We start from the raw sequence: 22423 nt of genomic DNA, 5'->3' as shown, positions 1-22423 counted from the left end.
AAATTAATAACCAAGTTTTATTATGCTCAAGTCTTGGTTTCTAATTTTGTTCAGTATTTTTCAGCTTTCATGATAAAAATCATAAAACCTCATCTTCTGTAGTCGTGAATATTCCATTTAGGTCACAGTGTACAAAATGTAAACACTTGTTCACTTCATGTTAATGAACATTTTCTTTCTATTCAAAAACTGTATACATAGAATTTGGGTGAATGTTAAATGTAACATGTTTATTTTGTAACATGTTTATTTTGTGCATAAGTGAATTTTCTGCACAATATATATATATATCTGTGTGTGTGTGTGTGTGTGTCTTCCTCACCCCCTCCCCCCGCCCGAAAACAAAAACAATACCAAAAAAAAAAAAAAAAAACCAAAAAAAACCCCAACCTTTCTTGGCAATTGTTCTAAAATATGATTTATTATATATATATATATATATATATATATATATATATATATATATATATATATATATATGTGTGTGTGTGTGTGTGTGTGTGTGTGTGTGATTTGGACTGGTGGGGAAACTAAGAATCAGAAAATTGACCGCATCCGCATACCTCCCACACCCCGTACACGCACTTCCCCCCAAGGGTGTTGGTTTTGTCTAATTATGACATGTGCCCCCTCCGCTCAGTCCATGCGCTGCAGTGTGTAGAAGTCTTTGTGAGAGTGTGCATGGTTGGATGATTCACTTTGCCCGATGCGTCACAGATGCTGGAATGGCGGGAACGGTATGGGAGCGTTGAAAGGTCAACAAGTATGAAGCACAGAGCGCATCACCTCTCATGCCGTGGCAGTGTCCCGCGCTTCTAGAGTGTTAAATTTTCTGCGGCACTAATTATTAATTTATGGTATGTTGTTGCAAAAAACAAACAAACAAACAACAACAAAAAAAAACAAAATCTTTTGCCTTTACTTCCATACATTACAGTTCTACCCTATGAGAGGGCGCTATGTCAGAATCACAGTTGACTGCGCGATGAAGCGTGCTCGCAAGCGTGCGCGCATGGCCAGTGTGATGACGTGTTTCGTACAGGCCGGTCGCTTCTCGCATCGCTGTTGATGCGAGTTCCACGTCTCTGTTAACCAGCGTTCGTGTGACCACACTGATAGTTCAACCGTTCCGCACATATATGTATGCTAGTTCTACCAAATACCCATAAAAATTACACAAGGTCTGCAGTGCTACCCTTGAGAGGGCGTCCTATCAAATTTACGGTTTGAGTGTGGGAGCCAGTGAGCAGTTAAGGTCAATCAACACGTGCCCAACTTGTTTGGTGACCAGTCATTTTCTTCATGGTTTGCGTAATTCATTCCGTCGATACAAGTTTACATTCGTTTGACTGATTTGTTTCTAATCTCATAATGTATTGTACAGTATGAAATATATATATCGAAGTAAATTAGGCTGTTTGATTGTCACAGAAGCAGGCAGTGGAAAACTACGTTCTTTCCGTGTGTGCATCGCCGCTGTGTTTGGTGTTTGGTCTTTCATCTTTGTCTTGAGCTTGTATTCCTGTGCTCTCTGATAACCTTCAAAGACTTGATCGGCTGATCGTTTGTATAACACATCTGCCTGTAGATCTGTCATTTTGTCCATCTCTCCCCTCAGTCTCCGTCTTTGTCTCTGTTACACACACACTTGCGCGCGCTCACACACACACTCTCTCTCTCTCTCTCCGTTCCCCTCTCTCCTTTCATTCACTCATTCACCCAGTCTGTCACTCTGCACCCCCCAGCTATTAATGTTGACACTGACATAACCAGGATTGATGTGATGACCCCAGAGCGGTATTTGACTGGCATATTATCATCATAATATCCATCATTTGCATTAAAAATGGTCCCATGAACCTGTGGGAAAGAGCCGGAGGTGGTTCATTTGAAGAAGAATAAAAACTGTTAAAAATAAAAAGGAAAAGGGGAACTTCAGGCAAATCCCCACTTTACGGTAGGTCTCATTGTGTGTGTGTGTGTGCGCGCGCGCGCGCGTTTGTGCAAATGTCACATGCTTTTTGCCATTTCGATTTATGGTATTTGTGAATCTGTTTTTAACAACATTATTTTTCTTTCTTTACACTCATCACTCTCTCTCTCTCTCTCTCTCTCTCTCTCTCTTTCCACGTCAGTGCACCTATTTTCAGCAAAAAAGGCTGGCTTGAGGTTCAGTTCCACAGAACCACTGTAGAGTCAATTATTTGCTGAAGGTAACAGAAATTTGTCCCAGATTCGAACAAGCCGCCCCCCCTTCCCCCGCGCGCCTCTCCTTCCCCGTATTGTATGCAAAGTGACGTGAGGAATACGCGCGCGCGCGCGCGCGCACACACACACACACACACACACACACACACACTCTCTCTCTCTCTCTCTCTCTCTCTCTCGCACACACCATGACGTCAAGTCGCCGTTATATTCGTGTACTATGGTCTCGCATGTTCTGTGTTCGTTTCACACAGACAGATCTAACAGCAGCACGACGTTCGGGCAACCTCTTAAAACTGAACATTTGAAGAAAGGCTCGTGTGTCCGTGCCTCTAAACTGAGAAGAAAAAAAAGAACGTGTGTGTGTGTGTGTGTGTGTGTTGTCGTTGTTGTTGTTACCGTTTTCACTGGAATATAGTGGAATGGTGATGAATTTCTGTTTCAGTAAGCAAGCAAGCAAGCAAGCAAACGCACACAGACATGCACGCACGTACACACACACACACACCACAATCTCTTTAGACCTTTTTCTTATAATATACTTTTCCTCTGTTACATAACATGAATTTTTTTTTTTTTTTTTTTTTTTTTTTTTTTTTTTTTTTACACACTAATATTCACATGCATTCCCTTTCCTTTATCCACTTCTTTACTCCTTTCCGTCTAAAAACACTTATAGTGAATAGACGTTAAACTGAAGATAAAACACACACACACACACACACACACACACACACACACACACACACACACACATATATATATATATATATATATATGTGTGTGTGTGTGTGTGTGTATTTTTCTTCAACTTCTTTTTAAATTCTCCCTGGGTCCCGGGAGTGGCTTTAATTGGGCACACTTACTATGGTGACATTCGTGACGTCGAAGTGGAGGGGAAGGGCTGGAGTGGAGGGTTTGTTGAGTGGGGCCTGGGGAGGGGTGGTGGTGGTCTGCAGATGAAGGGATGATGGTGATGGGAGCACAGTTTCCTCTCGGAAAGAAATCAGGGAAAGGGGAGTGGGGAAAGGTGAGGGAAGAGTAGGAGGGAAGGAGAGAGATAATAGGGGCGACGAGGAGAGAATAAGAGAGGTGTTATTTCATCACATAACACTCTGATGTTTACTACCTCTCTCTCTCTCTCTCTCTGTGTCTTTGTCTTAGTGTGTCCAATTTTTATTTCTGTCTGTCTCGTAATTGCGTGTGGCGTGCACACGCAAACGCAAATGAGTCATTGTCCAGGGGAATTCTAATGATGTTACACATGTAAGGAAACCAAGCACACTTGTGCAGTACTCGACTTTTTTGTTGTTTCTGTCGTCGAAAGAGCGTAGTCAGCGACTGGCAGGGAGGGGCAGGGTGTTTGAAGTTAATGGTATCTAGGGAAGTCAGCAATGTTGGCGTGGAAAGCTCTCTCTCTCTCTCTCTCTCTCTCTCTCTCTGTGAAATGGGCGGTCATGATTGAGCCTCATGCCTGACCTGTCAGCACGCCAAATCGATAATGCCAGGCAATCGATAGCTTTGATACCTTTGGGGAGGGAGAGGGAGTAGGTAGGGAGAGGGTATGGGTGGGTGGATTGTGGTAGTGATGGTGGTGGTGGTAGAGAAGTGACGTGGGTTGGGGGTAAGAGGATTTAGGGAAGGGAGGGTCGAGGGTGTGCCTGAGCAAAACTTGTATTGGGGGTGTGAGGAGATTTGGGGGGTGGGGGAGGAGGGGCAGTGTGCTTGCTATTGTTGGGGTAGAGATTATCAGTGGCGATGGTGATGGTAAAGTTAAAAGGAAGGCGATGCGTTATGAATGTGTATGTGTTTTGTGTGTGTTTGTCTGTCTGTCACTCTGACTGACTGACTGTTGGTGCGTGTGAATGGGCTTGTATGTGTGCGCGTGCGTGCTTGAAATTTGTGTGCGTGTATGTATGTGTCTGTCTGTCTGTCTGTGTGTCGTCTGTCTGTGCTTGTGTGAGCATGTATGTGTGCGCGTGTGTGCTTGAAATGATCAAACAGTAGTGCCGGACGTCCTCCAGTGGGGTGGGGATTGGTGTCCTGAAGGATTGATGCTGGCTGACCACTCCATGTTGTGGAATGCTGGCACTTGGCCAGGGTTGGGGGGACAAGTGTGGGTGTGGCTGTGTAATGAATATGATGAATATATCTCTGTCGGAATGCGCGGCTTGAGAATGCCACCATGAAATTGAAAAGGTTATTCCACACACAGGATGGGACAGCTCAGAAAAATACTGTGCGCCCTATTTGAGAGACAGAAGGCGAAAAGGGAAGCTGAAAAGTGATATTTACGGCTACGGTCTTTGCATACTCAGATTGAAAACTATGCAATGAGAGATAGAGAGAGAGAGAGAGGTGGGGGTGAGGAAAAAGAGATGGGGTGGGAGAGGCGGGCAGTGGAGGTTTGTTTTTGTGTATTTTTGTGTAATTGTTTTGAAACCTTTTGATAATTATCTTTTGTGGGCAAATCTTATTATTAGCGATGATGAAATTTTAGATTTATGAGAATGTGTGTGTGTGTGTGTGTGTGAAATATAAAACGGAAATACCACGACCAGCAACATATAAGATCTGATCTAGAGTGCGAAGAGCACTCTCATTATGACCTTTTACAAACCGTTGCAAAATTGCCTGAATCCTTTCAGTTGAAGATTAATGTATTCATACGACAATCAAACATTGATAGTGAGATGTGATGATTGTCCACGTGAACGAAGACAGTGTTGGTATGATGTGATGCTGGTTCGTGTGAATGACGACAGTGTTGGTGTGATGTGATGCTGGTTCGTGTGAATGACGACAGTGTTGGTGTGGTGTGATGCTAGTTCGTGTGAACGAAGACAGTGTTGGTGTGGTGTGATGCTGGTTCGTGTGAATGAAGACATTGTTGGTGTGGTGTGATGCTGGTTCGTGTGAATGAAGACAGTGTTGGTGTGGTGTGATGCTGGTTCGTGTGAATGAAGACATTGTTGGTGTGATGTGATGCTAGTTCGTGTGAACGAAGACAGTGTTGGTGTGGTGTGATGCTGGTTCGTGTGAATGAAGACAGTGTTGGTGTGGTGTGATGCTAGTTCGTGTGAATGAAGACATTGTTGGTGTGGTGTGATGCTAGTTCGTGTGAACGAAGACAGTGTTGGTATGTGTGACTGTGTGAACGAAGACATTGTTGGTGCAATGGACGTAGGTGCGGTGATTGTATGTAACGAAGGTATTTGTTGGTGCTGCAAAGTTGGTGTAATGTGATGATTGCTTGTGTGTACGAAGACAGTATTGGTACAATGGACGTACGCGTGCACTCGGGAAGACATTGATCGTGCAGTGGCAACGAAAGTCCTCGTTGGTCCAGGAACACGTCCGTATAATCCGCCCACCCCACCCCATTCATCCCCACCCCAAATCCACAGCCTACGTCACTCGAGCTCTTTGCCCTCGCACTGCTACTAGAAGCGTTCCCTTATGTATGCCCAGCCACATACACACACACGCTTCCTTCTTTTATTCGCTATGTAAACTGTTGACGCCCATAAGAGGCGGGTTCATCGAAGTTTTTTGTTGTTGTTGTTTTTGTTTTTTCCCTTCTGTGTGTGTGTGTGTTTGTGTGTGTGCTAAAGACCCACGTCATATGCTGCTGTGGCTTTGCCGTGTGTGTGTGTGTGTGTGTGTGTGTGAAAGCATCAGAGATACTGTGCCACCTAATGAAATATTTTTGCACTACACCGTTGAGAGTGCTTTGTAGGTTCCAAATCTTCTTTTTATTTATTTTTCTTACTCACTTGTGTAAACAAAGTTAGTATGTTATAACCAGGTGTTCGGTTGTCTGTGTGTGTGTGTGTGTCCGTGGTAAACTTTAACATTGCCATTTTCTCTGGAAATACTTTGCCAATACCAAATATGGCTTAAACATATTATATAATAAACAATCTTCACAGTCATACCAAGAATAGCCTGCAAGTCTCCCGAATTAAGCCGAAATTAACGGTTTATTTGGTTGAGATTCGTTCTGATATCCGAAAATTCTAAAAACCGCTTCCACTGACTTTGCCAGAAGGTAGGTTGTGTTTGGTAAGACGACATAACCTCGTTTTTCTTGTTCACAATTAAAAGGAAAGAAATACAAATTCTGGACAGAACACATACAGTGATACTTTCAACACCATCGACGTTTACTGCACTGGAATGAACAGAAAGAAAAATTGAATCAATTGTTTCTTCATCAGCCCGTTGTAGACTGGTTCGTACAGATCTAGAGATCTGCCATGTGTTGCGATGTGCTTGAAGTGATGGCAACGTCTCCTTAACCGCCGAAATAAAAGAATAACCATTTTATAATAAAAGAGACAAAAAACATGATTTAAACGGCGTTATTACGTCCAATACAATCACGTCTATTTATCCCACGAAGAAGAAAACAACAAATGACGTCAGATGCGCCGCAGCAGTGGGGATAAGTCTGCTTGCTTCGAAACTGAACCTGCATGGTTCGATCCTGCTAGCATGTCTTCATTTTTCCTCACAAGCGTATTATATGTGAATATATTGTCATATTTAATACAGAACATTTTTAAAGATTTTTTTTTTAATATCTTTTTTCTTTCTCCACATGATTCCTTTACTGGATAAAGCGATAAGCACAAGTGAATCTCGAAGGCTTTGCCACTTGTTTATATTATTATTATCATCATATATATATTTTTTACCCTCTTATTTATTTTTTTTATATCTATTTTTGAAAGTGGACGGACGTCAGCGGCAAGCAATCGATAGGCGAATATTGTAGAAGGGTTCTCTCATCCTGTACCCGACATCCTCACATCTGCACAAGGACATAATTATTAATGACAATGTGCATGCAGCTGCGAACAGACACACGCGCACACACTCACACACGCGCGCACTCATTCACACACACACACACACACACACACACACACACACTATCTGTCTCTCCCTCCGCCCCACCTATCTCTCACATAGAAAGAGGGAAAGAGGGGCGGAAAGACAGCGGCAGCCCAGGCAGTTGGCAATCTAGCCAAACCAATTTCACTAGGGGCATGTCATGTAGTGTAAGCCAGGTTGATCAATGTCAAACAGATGGGACCTGGGCGACCTTGACCAGTTGGCCCGGCTAGAGGATGGAATGTGAAGAAAAATAATGATGAAAAAAAAAATCTTAGTCGTACATATATGGATATCTCTCCCTCTTCCATCATATGGAGTCCAGTTATTTATTCTAGCCTTTGGGGTTCGTCAGTCGATGATTGAAACTTCCCTGTACTGATGTGGGGGGAGGGGGGGGGGGGGGGGGTGCTTTCATTTAGGTATGTATGTCTCTACTGTATTAGCCGAAAAGTACCAGTACCGTTGAGCCGCAGCTGTGTTCTTGATTAACAAGTTGATTCGTCGAAAGAAAGAATGGTTGGTTGTATTGTATTTTAAAAGTATGTATTTCCAGAAAACCAACGATTGAGTTGACTGACAAATCGTAACAGTCATAGAAATCCGGCAAATGAAGAAAGTTTAATTCGTGAACAAGGGTAGCGGAACAAATAATGAATGCAAACTTGCATCGTACGTGAACTTTTCCGGTGTTTGCTTATACACACATACTGACACACGCAAGCGTGCACGCACGTGCATGCAATCATACGCATGTATACACCTCACAACAATCACGCGTGCACGCAGGGAGAGAGAGATTGAGAGAGAACGCACACAAACGCCCAAGTACAATTTATTTTGTAACGCAACGCGTGCATTGTGTGTGCTTCGTTGTTGCTCAGGACACCGACGTACAACATAGAGTATCTTGAATGCTGTGCAAGAACGAACAACAGCTTTCAGACACAAGACAGACGTTAATGCATTTGGTTCTCTCTCACTCTCTCACTCACTCTCTCGCTCGCTCTCGCTCTCTTCCCCCAATCTCTTCCTACTCTATCTCTTATGTTCACTATGCGTCTCTTTTTCACTACGTACCCTCAACCCCCCCCCCCTCCCCCCAGTCCTCCCGCCTCCCCTCTCTTTCTCTTGTCTGCTGGGTGACCTGCAAGCCCCTGGATCGTAATCTGGCCAGGCGAGGGAGGTGACATCATCACTGCTTGCAAGCTAGACACCGCTCCTTGGCAACAGGGGGAAAAGCCTGGAACCAGTAGAAGGGATCTGCTTAGATATGGAACACCACAGCTGGTGGAGCGGTGGCCTTGTGGTAATGCGCCCGACTAGGAAGCAAATCCCACGGGTTCGAGTTCCATACTTATAACAACAAATACATTTACAGACATTGATAAAGAAGAAAAAAAGAAAAGGGGTTGCGACGGAGTGAGGCGACGCGCTTTTCCGGGGGGGAAAGCGGGCGGAAGTTTACACAGGGGAATTTGTTATGAGAAAAAGCATTGCAGCACAATACAATACTTAACAACGCGCGACTATACAATAATACAGTGACAGACTTCAGAGCCTGCCCTCATTCATCCCACTACACAGAATAGAATATGATATGTCTTTATTACCAAGTGTACCGGGATCACAAGGAATATTGGGGGCAGGGGATAGTACATGTACACTAAAGTACAAACATAAATCGAAAATCATACACTGGCACAGATACATATCAATCAATACAGTAGAATTTTGGACACATACGTTAGTCCTCCCTCCCTCCCTCCTCTTTCCTCATTGTTTGTTCGTACTCGTCCTTCTGTTAGCCAGAGAGACACCCCCCCCCACCCCCCACCCCCCTTTTTTTTCTTCTTTTTTTTTTTTTTAATTCGGGGAGGAAACAGCGTGGCATAGGGTTTGGCTTTGCATTCATTGTCAGGCGATTCCGTGACCTGTACCACTGGTGCTGCGACCCTGAACGGCTACGTTACATTGTTAGCGTCAGTCACTGATCTGTGTGTGCGTGTGTGTGTGTGTGTGTGACCATGGGGGAAGGGTAGAAGGCGGAGAGGGAAACAGCCAACTTTTGAATCGATGTGGCTTTATCAAATCCCTATTCCTCCCCCCCCCCCCACTCCCCCGACGAATACCACCACCCTCACCCACACCCACAACTCACCTACCGTCCACCCCTCCCGTCCCCGTTTTTGTGGGGTGAGGGGTTATCGCTTTGACGGTGATAGAACTGTCTGATCGTGAGGGCTTCGGATTTCCTTCATGCCAGAACTTGGGTTGCCTTTTGGAAGTAAAGTGTGTGTGTGTGTGTTTGTGTCACTGAGTGTCTGTGTGTGTGTGTCTGTGTCTGAAAGATAAAGACAGGAGAGAGGTGGGGAGAGGAAAGAAAGGGGGAAGAAGTAGAAGAAAAACTACAACAGTTACGATATTCAACTGCAACGTTGAAAGGCTGTGGAGAGAATTCAGTGAAACCACTAATTTATTTATTTCATTTTCATCTTTACAGCACACGACATTATGTTAGGCATAAGGTGTGGTTCATTCAGTTTAGTACCATCATGAATAAAACTAGATAAAGAATGTATAAGATTCTGAAGTTGGAGATATGTGTAGAGTATTCTGTGCAACAGAAAATAAGAAAAATATGCTAGCACTGGATACTATGGACCCCACCCCCATCCCTTGCCCCCCCCCCCCTCTTACACAAGCATACAAACACGCACGTACACTCACACACACACGCAGACATACACACACACATGCGTTGCGCGCGCGCGCACACACACACATACGCACACACACACACACATGCGTTGCGCGCGCACACACACACATACACATGCGCACACGCACGGACACACACACACACACACACACACACACACACACACAGAGTCATGATATGGGGAAGAGGGTGGGTGATATACATATTGTTGGGGGGAGGGGGTGGGGAGGGCAGGGGTACACATGGATGGGAGTGGAATGTGGCTTATGTAGTGTCGGTATAACAGCTTGCGTACTTGATACCCCACCCTTCTCTCCCCGCCCCTTCCGTCTCCCTCGCCCCTACAAACACACACACACACACACACACGAGTCAGCACACACGTGTTTTCAGCGAGGCGACATAAATTATTTTGTATAACGTCCAGCTGTTGTGATCGAATGATCTTTGTATGTCTGTGTCACAAATCACCCCTCCCTGCATGCAATATGTGTGGTGGTGCATGGTGTGTGTCGTATATAGTGTGCGTGTGGCGCGTGTGTGGGTTTGTGTGTGTGTGTGTGTGTTCGCGCTTGGTCTTTTGTCTTGCGTTTATTCCGACATTCTTGCATGGATACTTTCTTGATTGATTGCTTATGGCGTTTGTGTTGGTTCGCGGTCGTCCTAGATACGCGCGAGTGTGCATACTAACATGCCTGCAAATATGCTTTCGCACACACACACACACACACACACACACACACACACACATACAGTTTTCACACACACACAGACACACACACACACACACACACAAGCACACATTCAGTACACATGCACGCATGTGGTGCAAGTGACGCGATTCCACAATGTCGTCAACAACTTGTGAACTCGGTCAACCGGTAAAAGAACTTTGAAACAGGTTTGCTGTCGCGTTTGTGGCAGTGTTGGAGGAGGGGAGGAGGAGGGAGGTATCTATCATGTCCATGAGACCATGACATTGCCTTGATTTAATTTTTTTTTATAAATCATTCGGAAACTGAATAACGATATTAATTATAAAACCATTTTAATCGCTCTCGCTTGCCATGCAGTTCAGGAGGTCTACGCGTGTTGAAGGGGAAGGGATGTGGAGGGTGGTGGTGGTTATTAGTGGCTAGGCAGGGGGTGGGGTTGGGGGTTGAGAGTGGCTTCCGCCAGTTTCGACTTGATTTGAATTGATAAAGGGGGAGGGGGGGGGACACACACACACACACACACACACACACACACACACACACACACACACCAAAAAAAACAAGTCTAAAAAAATTAAGCTTTTAGGGAGCACGTGGATACAGATTCACACACACACACACACACACACACACACACTCACACACACACACCTCAAACAACACAAAGCACAAAGCTATCAAGGTGCAGTGCCAGAGGAAAAACCAACACAAGCATCCACAATGTTTCATTTGTCAGCTCTACTTAATCGCAGAGCAAACAACTTAGTCTCATCCCCCAGCCTCGCCTCCCCTCCCCCCTCTCTCTCTCTTTCTTTCGCCGTCACCCCACCAACCCACCTCGACAAGCACACACACACACACCATCTCGTTTACACCCCCAGTAAAAGTAAATAAGAACAAACTGCTTGTTTTTTTTTGTTTTGTTTTTTTGTTTTTTTTAGGGAAGACGCGAAATTGACTTCGAGAACTCCAGTCGCGCGCGCGATTGTGTGTGTGTGTGTGTGTACCCTTCATCTATGCTTATCTCCCATCCCCCATTAAAAAAAAAAATTGCCTTTTACTTAAAAAAAAAAAAAGAGGAAAAAAAAGATTGAACAGAAGAAATCACACGTGAGCTATCAAGAATTTGCCTGTCTTCTTAAAAGAAATATATTTTCCCTGTAATGAAGCTACAATCCAAAGTGTATGTGTACTGGGGTCCTGTCTACACCCACGTCTTTCGATCCTCCGTAAAGCCATCTGGAACACCCAACAAAAGAAAAAATGACCTGAACAGCTGTGCACAGCATGCTTAGTTCATGGAAAAGGCTTTTGTCACACAATATAGTAAATGCGACTGAGCGCGCGCGCCCACACACACACACACACACACACACACACAGAAGTAGTTTTGACGTATCGTCTATAAAAACGTTGCTGTCGTGTCAGCGTGCGTATGTGAGATTTGACTCGTGGAAGTAACAGGCAAAATTGGCAAGATGTGATTGGTCGTGATTGTGATCATTGTCACTATCTTCATGGTATGTTTGTTTTGCCAACAGCAACAAAAAGTACAGGATGAATGTATTATACTCTGCCTTTCTTTGCGCTGTTAGTGCGTGTGTTTTACTTCTGTCTGGTTAATGCGCGGTCTCTGTACTGGTTACGGGGTGGAAAATCGATAAAACCCGTTTGGCCCCAAAACTGTGCAACAACAACAACAGCTGAGACGCTGTTTGGTATTTACTTCTCTCTCTGTCTCTCTGTGTCTCTCTGTGTCTCTCTCTCTCTCTATCTATCTCTCTCTCTCTCTCTCTCCCTCCCAGTTTTGCATTTTGTTTACCCTGTGACGTTAGGATTCGATTAAACGGGTTTAAAATGGATATTCATTTTTGCAATGGTGATAGTTCATTCCAAATGAGTCGATAAATGTTCGCGAATAAATATGCGGTTGATACGTGGAGAGAAGGGATTATCCACGTGTGTGTGTGTCTGTGTGTCTCTGTGTGAGGGAGAGGTTCATATAAATTATTTATTCGTTTTTGCGTCACAGATAAGAGTCATATACAAATGTAGCGCGCGCACGAAACACACACACACAAAGTATATATGGTTTTTTTTTCATTCCAGTAGGTATATTAGCTCGGATTTAGCTTGTGTTAGAGGGGATACGAGCCACACACAACGGCACCCACAGGATAGCAGGGTCCCCGCATGGTTAATTTCACATGAGCCCAGCCAACAACGTGGAGAGGGGGGTCACATTAAGTCACCCAGTTGCTACGCCCTTCTTACTTCTTCCGGCTTCAAACACACACACACGCACGCACGCACGCACGCAGACGTATGTATTGCAAGTTGTGTATACACACACATGCATGCGCGCGAGCGCACTCTTCTACCAGTCGACTATCCAGGGGGGTTGGGTGGAGGGGGTGGGGGACAAAAAAGAAAAAAAAGAATTCAAGCACCTGCCTGCATCGTAAATTTGTCTGTGACCTGCATTTCCGGCCACTTTAAATTCTCCTCCAGAGGTCCCCCTCTTGTCTTAATTCTCTATCGTCCCCGCCGCTACCAGCACCACTACAACTACCTTACATCCTGCTCCTCCGTCTTCCCACCACCCTGCACCTGACCCCCTCCTAAATTATCAGATGTAAATCTCCAGCACGACACGTGCACTACCAGGCACGGTTATCTCAGTGGAGGCAACACATTGATTTGACTGGTGGATGTCCTACATGCTAGCGCTACTACTACTCTCAGAGACCCGCTACTGCGCTCTGCGATTTTGTCTCCTAATCTTATTTAATTTGTTTATTTTTGTGTTGTCACACACTCGCTAGGAGGGCGAGGGCGCGTTCACGTCATTGCAAGTTGTGCACCTCTCCGTCTGTCTGTTTCTGTCTGTCTGTCTGTCTGTTTTCTCTCTCTCTCTCTCTCTCTCTCTCTCTCTCTCTTCCACGCGCGCACTTTATCATTGCAGCTGTTCTGCATAATTTTATTTCCCAGCAGGGGACTTTCAGGCCTCAAAGAAATCTAGCACTGTTGGTGGTAGCAGTCCTGTCTCAATCCACCTTACAGCGCGCGCGCGCGCGCCACACACACACACACACACACACACACACACACACACACAGAGTTTTGAAAGTAAACACATAAATAATAGTGGAGACTCAATCAAATTGGAATGAGAGGATTTGAATGAGTCGGAGTAGGATAGTTTAAAAAAAAAAAAAAAAAAAGAAGAAGAAAATAGTTCGATTTAGTCTTTGATAAGAATTCGGGGTATACTGGATTTGTGGTCCAAATATTAATTTTATTTTTGGCCCTGAAAGTGCTTATGTCAGATGCGAAAAAGAATGATATCGTCGTCTGTGTGTGTGTGTGTTGCTACTGACATGATAATCGTATTTCTAGACGTGCGCTGCAAGAAGTGCCCAGGAAAAATATATCACGCGGGGTGGGGATTGGGAGGGAGGGGGGATCTGGGTCGGCCGTTCGATGCGTGGGCCCAGCTTTTTTATAACGAGGTTCTGGCCAGCTTCATCGGTCTCCATCCACCCCCCATTGGTCGATCGCTCAGTCTGCCTTCGATTGACATGAAGATTGGCTGGCTAGCTGGCCTGTCGCTTGTGTGTAAAGTACTAAAGAAAATCGTTAACGTGGGTAGTAGTAGTAATGGCACGTTCGATCAGTGTAGACTGAGAGACTATCCGGTATTAAGACCCATACAGACGTCATCAGATATTTCTGCTGACTGTCTCAGTAATAAAACCCATATGAATTTCCTTATTTATTGCTACTGTCCGATAATAAGACGCGCGCAAATGTTCTAGTAATATTAATGAGACGCGTGCAAATGTCCTTATAGCCTGTATTTGTACTGTCAAGGAATGAGATCCTTATATACATCTTTATGTTACAATCAGTGAGAAGCGTGCAAATGTTACAGACTTTTCAACGTGTCTGTATGTTCTCCCTCCTCTCGTTCGCTCACTCGCTCGTTCAACCCCTTCTTCTCCTTCCCGCCCTTCTACACAACGCCCTCCTTTTTTTCTTTCGTTCCCCCCCGTCATGTACTCTTCTCCCGTTTCTCTCCTCCTCCCCTCCTCTCGTTTTGCCTCATGACCAGATCAACGAGGAAGTGGCGTGTTTTCCGGCAAGTCGATGCACCCATACCGCCTGCCTACAGGATTGGTCCTTTGCTGTTGCAGTGACGAATGTTTTTTTGTTTTTTTGGTGTGTGTGTTTTTTTTTTTAAGACTGACGTCCCTCATTTCTTTCCTCCCCCCCCCCCCCCCCCCCCACACACACAGCCTTCCCCCCCCCCCCCCCCCCCGGCCCCCCCACACCCGCCCGCGCCCACCTTTATTTTTTAAAGATTTTTTTTCTCTATGTTATTGTTGACTACTATTTCTGTCACACACACACACACACACACACACACACACACACAAATGCACAGTTATCTCTGTTTGAACTTGTGAGTGTAAAACAAAGAAAGAACCGAAAAGAAAAAAACACAAAACCGAAGCGCACACGAATATTCAGTCCTCATTTCTCTCTCTTTCTCTTTCACTCTGTCTGTCTGTCTGTCTCTCTCTCTCTCTCTCTCTCTCTCTCTCTCTCTCCACTCCCTGTATATGGAGAATCTCATGGTAAAAGAGAAAAGGGTTGGGGTATGTATAGCGGAGAGAGGATTCTTCTTTCTCGGTGTGAATCTCCGGAGGGGTTCTCGGAATGGGAGCTCTCAACGTGGCAAGGCAATTTCGTTGCACTCAAGTAAGCCACGCCAATCCTCTTCCTGGTCTGGTCTGGCCTATCGATTTTTGTATGGGGGAGAAAGGGGTTGGAGTGGGGGTTTGACGGATGTGTTTTAGAGCGAGCCTGTTTAACTTGTGATATTGAAAAGCGGGGCTGTATTACTTGGATCGGGTTGACAGTGTTGTTGTTGCATCTGCATTTTTGGAAGTATAAATAGCAGCAGAGAAAGAAAATTTATGATGATATGTAAACACAAACGTTATGACCCATTTTACTACTTGACGCACAACACTGAATAAACACATATAGAAGAGCGCGTGTGAACAGAATTGTGGTGAGCGTATGGTTTCTTTAAAAGAATGTGTTCAAAAGTCCTGTTGCTTCGTTATTGTAATTGGTGTGCTTTTGTTGAATTGTAAAGACAGACATATGCACATGACCACAGAATGCACTTTTCACACACACACACACACACACACACACACACACCACACACACACCACACACACACACACACACACACACCACACACACACACACACACACACCACACACTCGCACGTTTATCTCGTTTCGCAGGGAGTGTGGGTACATGACGTGTGTGTGTGTGTGTGTGTGTGTGTGAGAAGGGTGGGGGAGAGAGAATCCGATACTGGCCTGTCCAGTCCTGTTTACTGCAGTATTGATATCCATTTGGAATGGAAGCTTGATGGATGCAGGTCTTTGATCTCTTGACACGGAGTCTGACAGTTGCCACAGTGACGTCATCAAGTAACATAAAATCAACATTTATTAACTGATTCCTATTTGCATGTTCCATTTTAAAAACAAGATTCACGAGAAAGGAAAAAAGAGAAAATGTTCAGTTTTCCACAGAAAGATGATCAGCGATGGCAGTAGGCTAGGAAGCAAGGAGTTCTGCAACTGCAGTCAAAGAATGAGATTTCAAGTCAAAAGCACGATGTGTGATTGCTCCCCAAAGGCTTTGAAAAATATCTGGATGGAAGGAAAAAGAGAAGAAAAAAAATGAGGCCTGGCGTTCAGACAGAGAGCGAGCAATAAGAGAAAAGGTCATCTGTGTTGTGGAAGAAAGAACAGGCTAATGCTATTATGTCTAAGCACAGGGATTTTCACTTGCTTATTCATGAACCATTGTGCTGTGTGTGTGTTGTTGGGGTGTATTGTAGCTGCTACAGGTCACCTATATCAGAGAGCTTTTGTTTGTACAGAGGGGTGGGGTGGTTCCCAGACTCTGTGTGTGGAGAGGGGTGGGAGGGTGCACGAGTGTGGTGTGGGTTTGTGGTGTTAGCTGCCAGGCCTGGTACATGGTCTCCCCCCATCCTGCCAAGATAACCTATCCCTCTCTTGGGGAGTCTGTGATGCTTAGGCTTCTGGCTTTTGTGGGGAAGACAATTACCTGTCTGTGTTGCAACCTCTTGGCTGCACTATGTACTCTGCCTGAACCCTTTGCCCTCTGCACCTATGGTTACCCACTTGCTTACCAGACAGACAAAGAGACTTTGGCACTTGGAGACATAAACACACATTCAACATGACCAATACACATTATGCACATACACATGCATGCAGACACACACTCATTCTCTGTGCCCGAACACACACACACACACACACACACACACACTGTGTGCGTGGTGTCTTGCTAGTATCTTATAAAATCTCTCCAGAAATGTGTACCGTTGTGTTGAGCTGAGTGACAATAAGCTGTCAGTCAGTGTAAGCTCTCAGCCACTCCTGTGGTATGAAGGGCACAGTACAGCAAATGTCAGCGACCGGGGAGGCCCATGGGGAGAGGTGAGGGAGTTGTTTGTTGTTGTAAGTTTGTGAGGCCAGGGAGTGCACATTATCTCACAATCACAACCTTATTCACAATCATATTCAAAACTATTGGATTCGTGTAAAAAAAAGGAAAAAAAGAAAGAAAAAAAAGATAATGTAGATAAACAAGAAAAGAAAAGCTGACTTTCAGCAGGTTATGCAAAGGGGTGTTTATGATTTATTTAACACATGCCCAACAGGGTTTGGGGTATGTAACAGGGACTTCCCTTCATGTTGACAAGCAAAAAAGTGAAGCCATCTTTCTCCATTTGTCTGCTACTCACATTGTTATGCATCCACTGATCCAGAAAATATGTTTTGTTTTTTGTGCTGCCTGTTTTACTTTTCAGCTTCGTATCACCCACATGTGGCTCATCCCATATCCCTCACACACACTGACACAGCCTCATTCTGTTAGTCCTTGTGCCAGCTGTCCATAGGGAACTGAGCCTGCAACGTAATTGTTCCATTGCAAGATGTGTTTTGGCCATGTTTTGGGAGTGTTTGTGAATGTTTGCTGATCATCATCATGTATCATTTTGTACTGTATCCTGTTGCATTGATTTACTTTTTTGTGATGTAAATTTCTGGTAAAATTCATGTGCTCTCATTTGTAAGAGGGTTGTGCAGGTATGCCATCTTTTTTGCGCCCCCCACGCCCCTTCCTCTTCTTGTATATTTGTTGGTTTTTCTGTAAACATGGATTTCTCTTCAGAAGCTGGCCAGTGGCATCTCTTTTTTTGTTATTGATTCCTTTGAGTGCAACTTGGTGCACAATACTCACAGGTCCAAAATTTTGTCATCTCATCTGTATGACTTGCACCCTGATCACCCTCCATATTGTGTTGAAGAGCGGCATGTGACTCGTGTGTGTGTGTGTGTTTGGGGGGGGGGGGGTCTCTGTGTATGAGTGTGTGTGTCCCCCTTCTCACTCACTCTCTCCTGAGTCTTGCAAAGACTATAAACTTGGGTCTTGACTCTTGGTGGGTGGGTGCCTCAACCATTGAATGGCCACTTACTGACAGAATTCATTAACCTTGGCATTGTTCTTCACTGTATGGTGCGAAAGGTTTCCTGGAGGTATGTGAGTGTGGTTGGAACAGGAAAGTCAAACAAAGAGATGTCAGTTTGAAAGTGAGGGCTGTTGGGTGGAATTAGCAATGTCAACACATGTTACAGACCTCATGGTTTAAATTAATGCCTGCCTTTGCTGCATGTTGATATTTGTCTCTGAGGTTTGTGGATGTTATGGTTTATTTATCGTGGTATAACTCATGTGCAGGGATGATTGTGTGTGTGTGTGTGTCTGTGAGAGAGAGAGAGAAGAGAGAGAGAGAGAGAGAGCGATAGCCCAGTAGCCTGTCAGTTTCCCTTTTGACACAGTGTTATGGTGTGTGTGTTGCAGGAGCAGCTCGCCAGTGCCAAAGAATCACAAGAGGAGGTCCATGTGAGTATGACTTTTATTGTCGTCACTGCTGTTCATGTGTGTGGTAAACAGAATTTTTGAGAAATAATTTTTTTCTGGACTCAGCATACTTTGATAATACTTAACAGTAATCATTTGCAATATTGGATTTCATACAGCTGTAATTCTGAAATGATTTTTCTTGACTCACCACACTTCACATTGAACAGTGATCAACATATTGATTATCACACAGCCCATACCAGCAACCACCACGTTTTCACATGCAATAGCACCATAACAGGGTGTTTTTTTTTATCCTCTTTGACACTTCCCAATTCCACCTCCATCATGTCATTACTACCTGCTGCTAGCAGGCATCACAATGCAGCACAGCTACTGCCATAGGAAATTGCTAGTTCCGTTTTTTCAGGTGCTTTTCATTTTTTACTGCTTGCTTTAGAGCTGGTTGAGATTTACGGAGTAATTAGCTGGCTGACGATTACTGGAACAGACTGGCATGGGGCTAATTCCTTTTCTTTTCATTCATTCTTTCTTAAAAAAAAAAAAGATTATTTTAGATAAAATCATTGTTTGATCCTTTTGCTGCAGACACATTTTGCTGTGTTGAATGCTAAGAAAACAAATTTTTAATGGAAAAATCATGCTTGTAATCATAATTAAGTCAAATCTCCTAAACTTCAGAAGATGGAAGGAAAAAAAATCAGTATACTGGTTTCCTCTGCCACCACTCACAGAAATAATCTTTATACAATGCAACCAGCATTCAACTCTCTTCTCTCTCTCTCTTCAGACACTTGCCACAAATGAGAAATCTTAAAATAATTTGTATTTGTCAGAATGGCATGTGAGAAGCTTAAATTGAGAAGGATCATGTCACACGAAAGCACTGTGCATTGAAACAAAAGCAGTGAGCACAGGTTCTATTTTGAAAATAACTTCCATTTTGTACATGTGACTGTGATCTGGTGTCTGATTTCCCTTCCTTCGCTTCCCCTTTCCCCCGCATACACTCCAGCTTCAGTCACTCTTTTGGTCTCTTGTGCTTTCTCTCTCTTCTTTGTCTCTTAGTCTTACACAACAACAACCTCAACAACAACAACACTTCTCCTTTTCTGAATTCTGTTTTCTTGTGCTTCACATGGATGCAGTTTGTTGTCGCAGCGCATTTAGTTTTGCATTAGACTCAGATAGTCTTCTGGTATAGCAGTCTCAATCTCAACATTTTGCCTCATGTTTATTCATCGATTGCTGTGTGATTGCAGAAATTTGTGGACGAGCTGCTGAAGAAGGCGAAAACATTATAATAGAGCAAGACCCATGAGCAGACAGACGACTACCAACTCTCCATTCAGTCGCCGTGTCAAAGGGGGTGCATTCGTCTTCACAAGTGCAGCTCATCACGCATGTTGTTGTTGTTGTTGTATCTCAACAGTGTGCATACACTCCCCCAAACCCCCCATCCCTGTCAGTCCACTTCTAACCCAGCAGAGATCTGCAAGAAACTGGACTGCATATCATTTGGATGCCCACTGGATGGATGCTTGTTCAGGAGAAAGACCGAAAGGGGGTGGGGGGACTGACTGAACGAAATGAAGAACTTTTGAATGGTTGGACATCAGTGGTTGGATGATTAGGACTGCACTTCAAAAACTTTATTCTTCTTTTCCCCGCCCCATTCATCCTACCCCCCACACCCCCAAAAAAGCTTTATATCTGGATGATTGTATACAAGTCTGCAAGTGTGTGGGAGAGTCATCTTTTTTTTTTTTTAACTGGGCAATTTTTTGCATTTTCATTTCTTTATCCTCTTCCTTGATTGGTCTGATATGGCAGTATTGTGCTGGTCACCTTGACATCATTTTACTTGCTTTTCCTTTTAAAATCATACATGAATATTTAGAAAATATTACACAAATCACTTTTAACAGTTGTATATTTCCCTGTTTTTCTTCCCTAGAATAGATAAATGTGTAAAATATCTGTGTATGTATACACATTTGTATATATAATAAAGTCAATATCAGTCCACATTTCTTGGTGTTCTAGGTTTTGGTGTCCATCCCCCCCACCTCCCTGTTTTGGATTGGGTAAACACAGTCTCAGGGCTCATGCAATGACTGGACATTCTGGGTGCGACATTCACTGGAAAGATGAAACAAAATTGGGATACAGGGATTCTTGATTGTCCAGCATCAAGAGAGTGAGGAAAGATCCCAGAAAATTGGGATGTGAACTTGTTGATTGCTCTTGGAAGGAGTGTAGTTGAATAGGTGGAGACAGTCTCCATGCCTCCCTCTTCTTTAACTGGTGTTGACATCGAACATTGGTGACCACAACACTGTAGTGCTTAACAGCTTAGCACAGCAAGCCGATTTAACTTCTCTGTCAAGTTGACTACAGAGATTACGACGCATTGAAAGAAGATTGTTGAAGGACCTTGATTAAAGACGGCAACAGAGACGAGTACTTCAGTGAAGTAGAGTTATGATTTAGATCCATGTCAATTTCTTCCTGATTTGGGTGTGAAACAACATATTTTCTGACAGTGTCATCAGCCCAGAAAGGCCATAAAGCCACAGGGAGATAAATGAGCTATGGATTTTTGGAAAGGGGGGCAGGGGGAGGGGGGGGGGGATAAGAAAATAGGAGCATGAGTTGACAAGTGTGGATGTGTGTGTGTGTGTGCACTTGAATGAGACTGAGGATGTTGGGAGGGAGCAGAGGTTTTGAGTACAGTCCATGGCATTGACAGGTGTTAATTTGATGGACATGCGCCTGATGGACATATGGTATTGTAGGTTCAGGTTAGGTAGCATTTGAGTACAAAAATGTACCTGTGTGAGAGAAACGATACTTCGAAAGAGAATAAAAGGATATGAAGCTGAATCAGATAGTGGATTTTTATTTAAAAGGGGGGAAAAAATGTCACTTTTTTCACTTGGCATATGAAATTCTTTTTTTTTTCCCCCATTAATTTAATAGCCTCTTTTTGAGTTGTGCTTGTGTTCAAACATATACTGACTGAAATGAATTTGGCTGTAGATATATTGGCTGATGTATTATAACATTTTCTCATCTTCCCAGGAATTAGAATATTCCCCTTCATTAACATACCCTTTTTTTTTTTTTTTTTATTAGTTAATTTTGTTAATTTCTAAAAATGGAAACAATTTTTGGTGTATTTTAGGTATGTGCAAACTGATTTTTTTCTTTCTTTAATGGCTGAATGTCTTGAGTGTTGGAGTCAAATACTCCACCTTCCCTCAATAAGCTGCATTGGATTGTTTTAATTTTTGTATATTTATTTACCAGTATGAATAATACACTAAAGCTCGAAGGTGTGTGTTGGTTGATGATGTGTGTTTGGCAATGCTGAATCATTCATGTCTTCACAAGCTGGTCACCTGCTGATCATAATGATGTCATGTCTTCTCCCTTGCAATTTTGCATGTGCTGTGTGCATTGTTTGTGTAACACTAATAGAATCACAGGTCATGCACATTGGACACTTTCAGGTGTACATGTTAGCAGTTTTTTGGAGGGAGAGGGGGCAGTGTATAATTTGTTTGGGTTTTTTTTGTTCTGAGTGTGAAGTGAAAAGTATTTCGAAACAATATTACCTCTTGTCACCTGAAATTTTTTTTTTGTTTGTTGTTTTTTTGATTTTTGTATTAAAAAGGAATTTTTTTTTTTGGTCAGGGTTGTGCACGATACTGCTGTTTTATATGCTTTGGACATTGAAGACTTTTACCCCCCTCTTCACTGTGTGTGTGGTTGAGAAGTTGGTTGGGGGAAGAGGCAGAGGTTGTGTGTGTACATTTGTAAGTTGTTTCTGATTAAAAAAAAAAAAAAAAAAAAAAAGAA

At 43.7% G+C, this 22423-nt stretch overlaps 1 protein-coding gene across 2 annotated transcripts in view; it reads left to right on the top strand.

Annotated features, from left to right (window-relative positions):
* LOC143280919 (uncharacterized) overlaps positions 1 to 22423 on the top strand; it is a 56126-nt gene extending 33703 nt beyond the window's left edge. For both annotated transcript variants that reach the window (XM_076585699.1, XM_076585698.1), the window contains 2 exons: positions 18536 to 18577; positions 19822 to 22423. In XM_076585699.1, coding sequence (XP_076441814.1) covers positions 18536 to 18577; positions 19822 to 19863 — 84 coding nt within the window. In that variant the 3' untranslated portion in view covers positions 19864 to 22423. The remainder of the gene's footprint in view (positions 1 to 18535; positions 18578 to 19821) is intronic.

The sequence above is a fragment of the Babylonia areolata genome, chromosome 4 (genome assembly GCF_041734735.1).
Source record: "Babylonia areolata isolate BAREFJ2019XMU chromosome 4, ASM4173473v1, whole genome shotgun sequence".
NCBI classification, from domain to species: Eukaryota; Metazoa; Mollusca; class Gastropoda; order Neogastropoda; family Buccinidae; genus Babylonia; species Babylonia areolata.
Note: the sequence above shows the minus strand (reverse complement) of the source record. Positions and strands in the feature narration are given on the sequence as shown.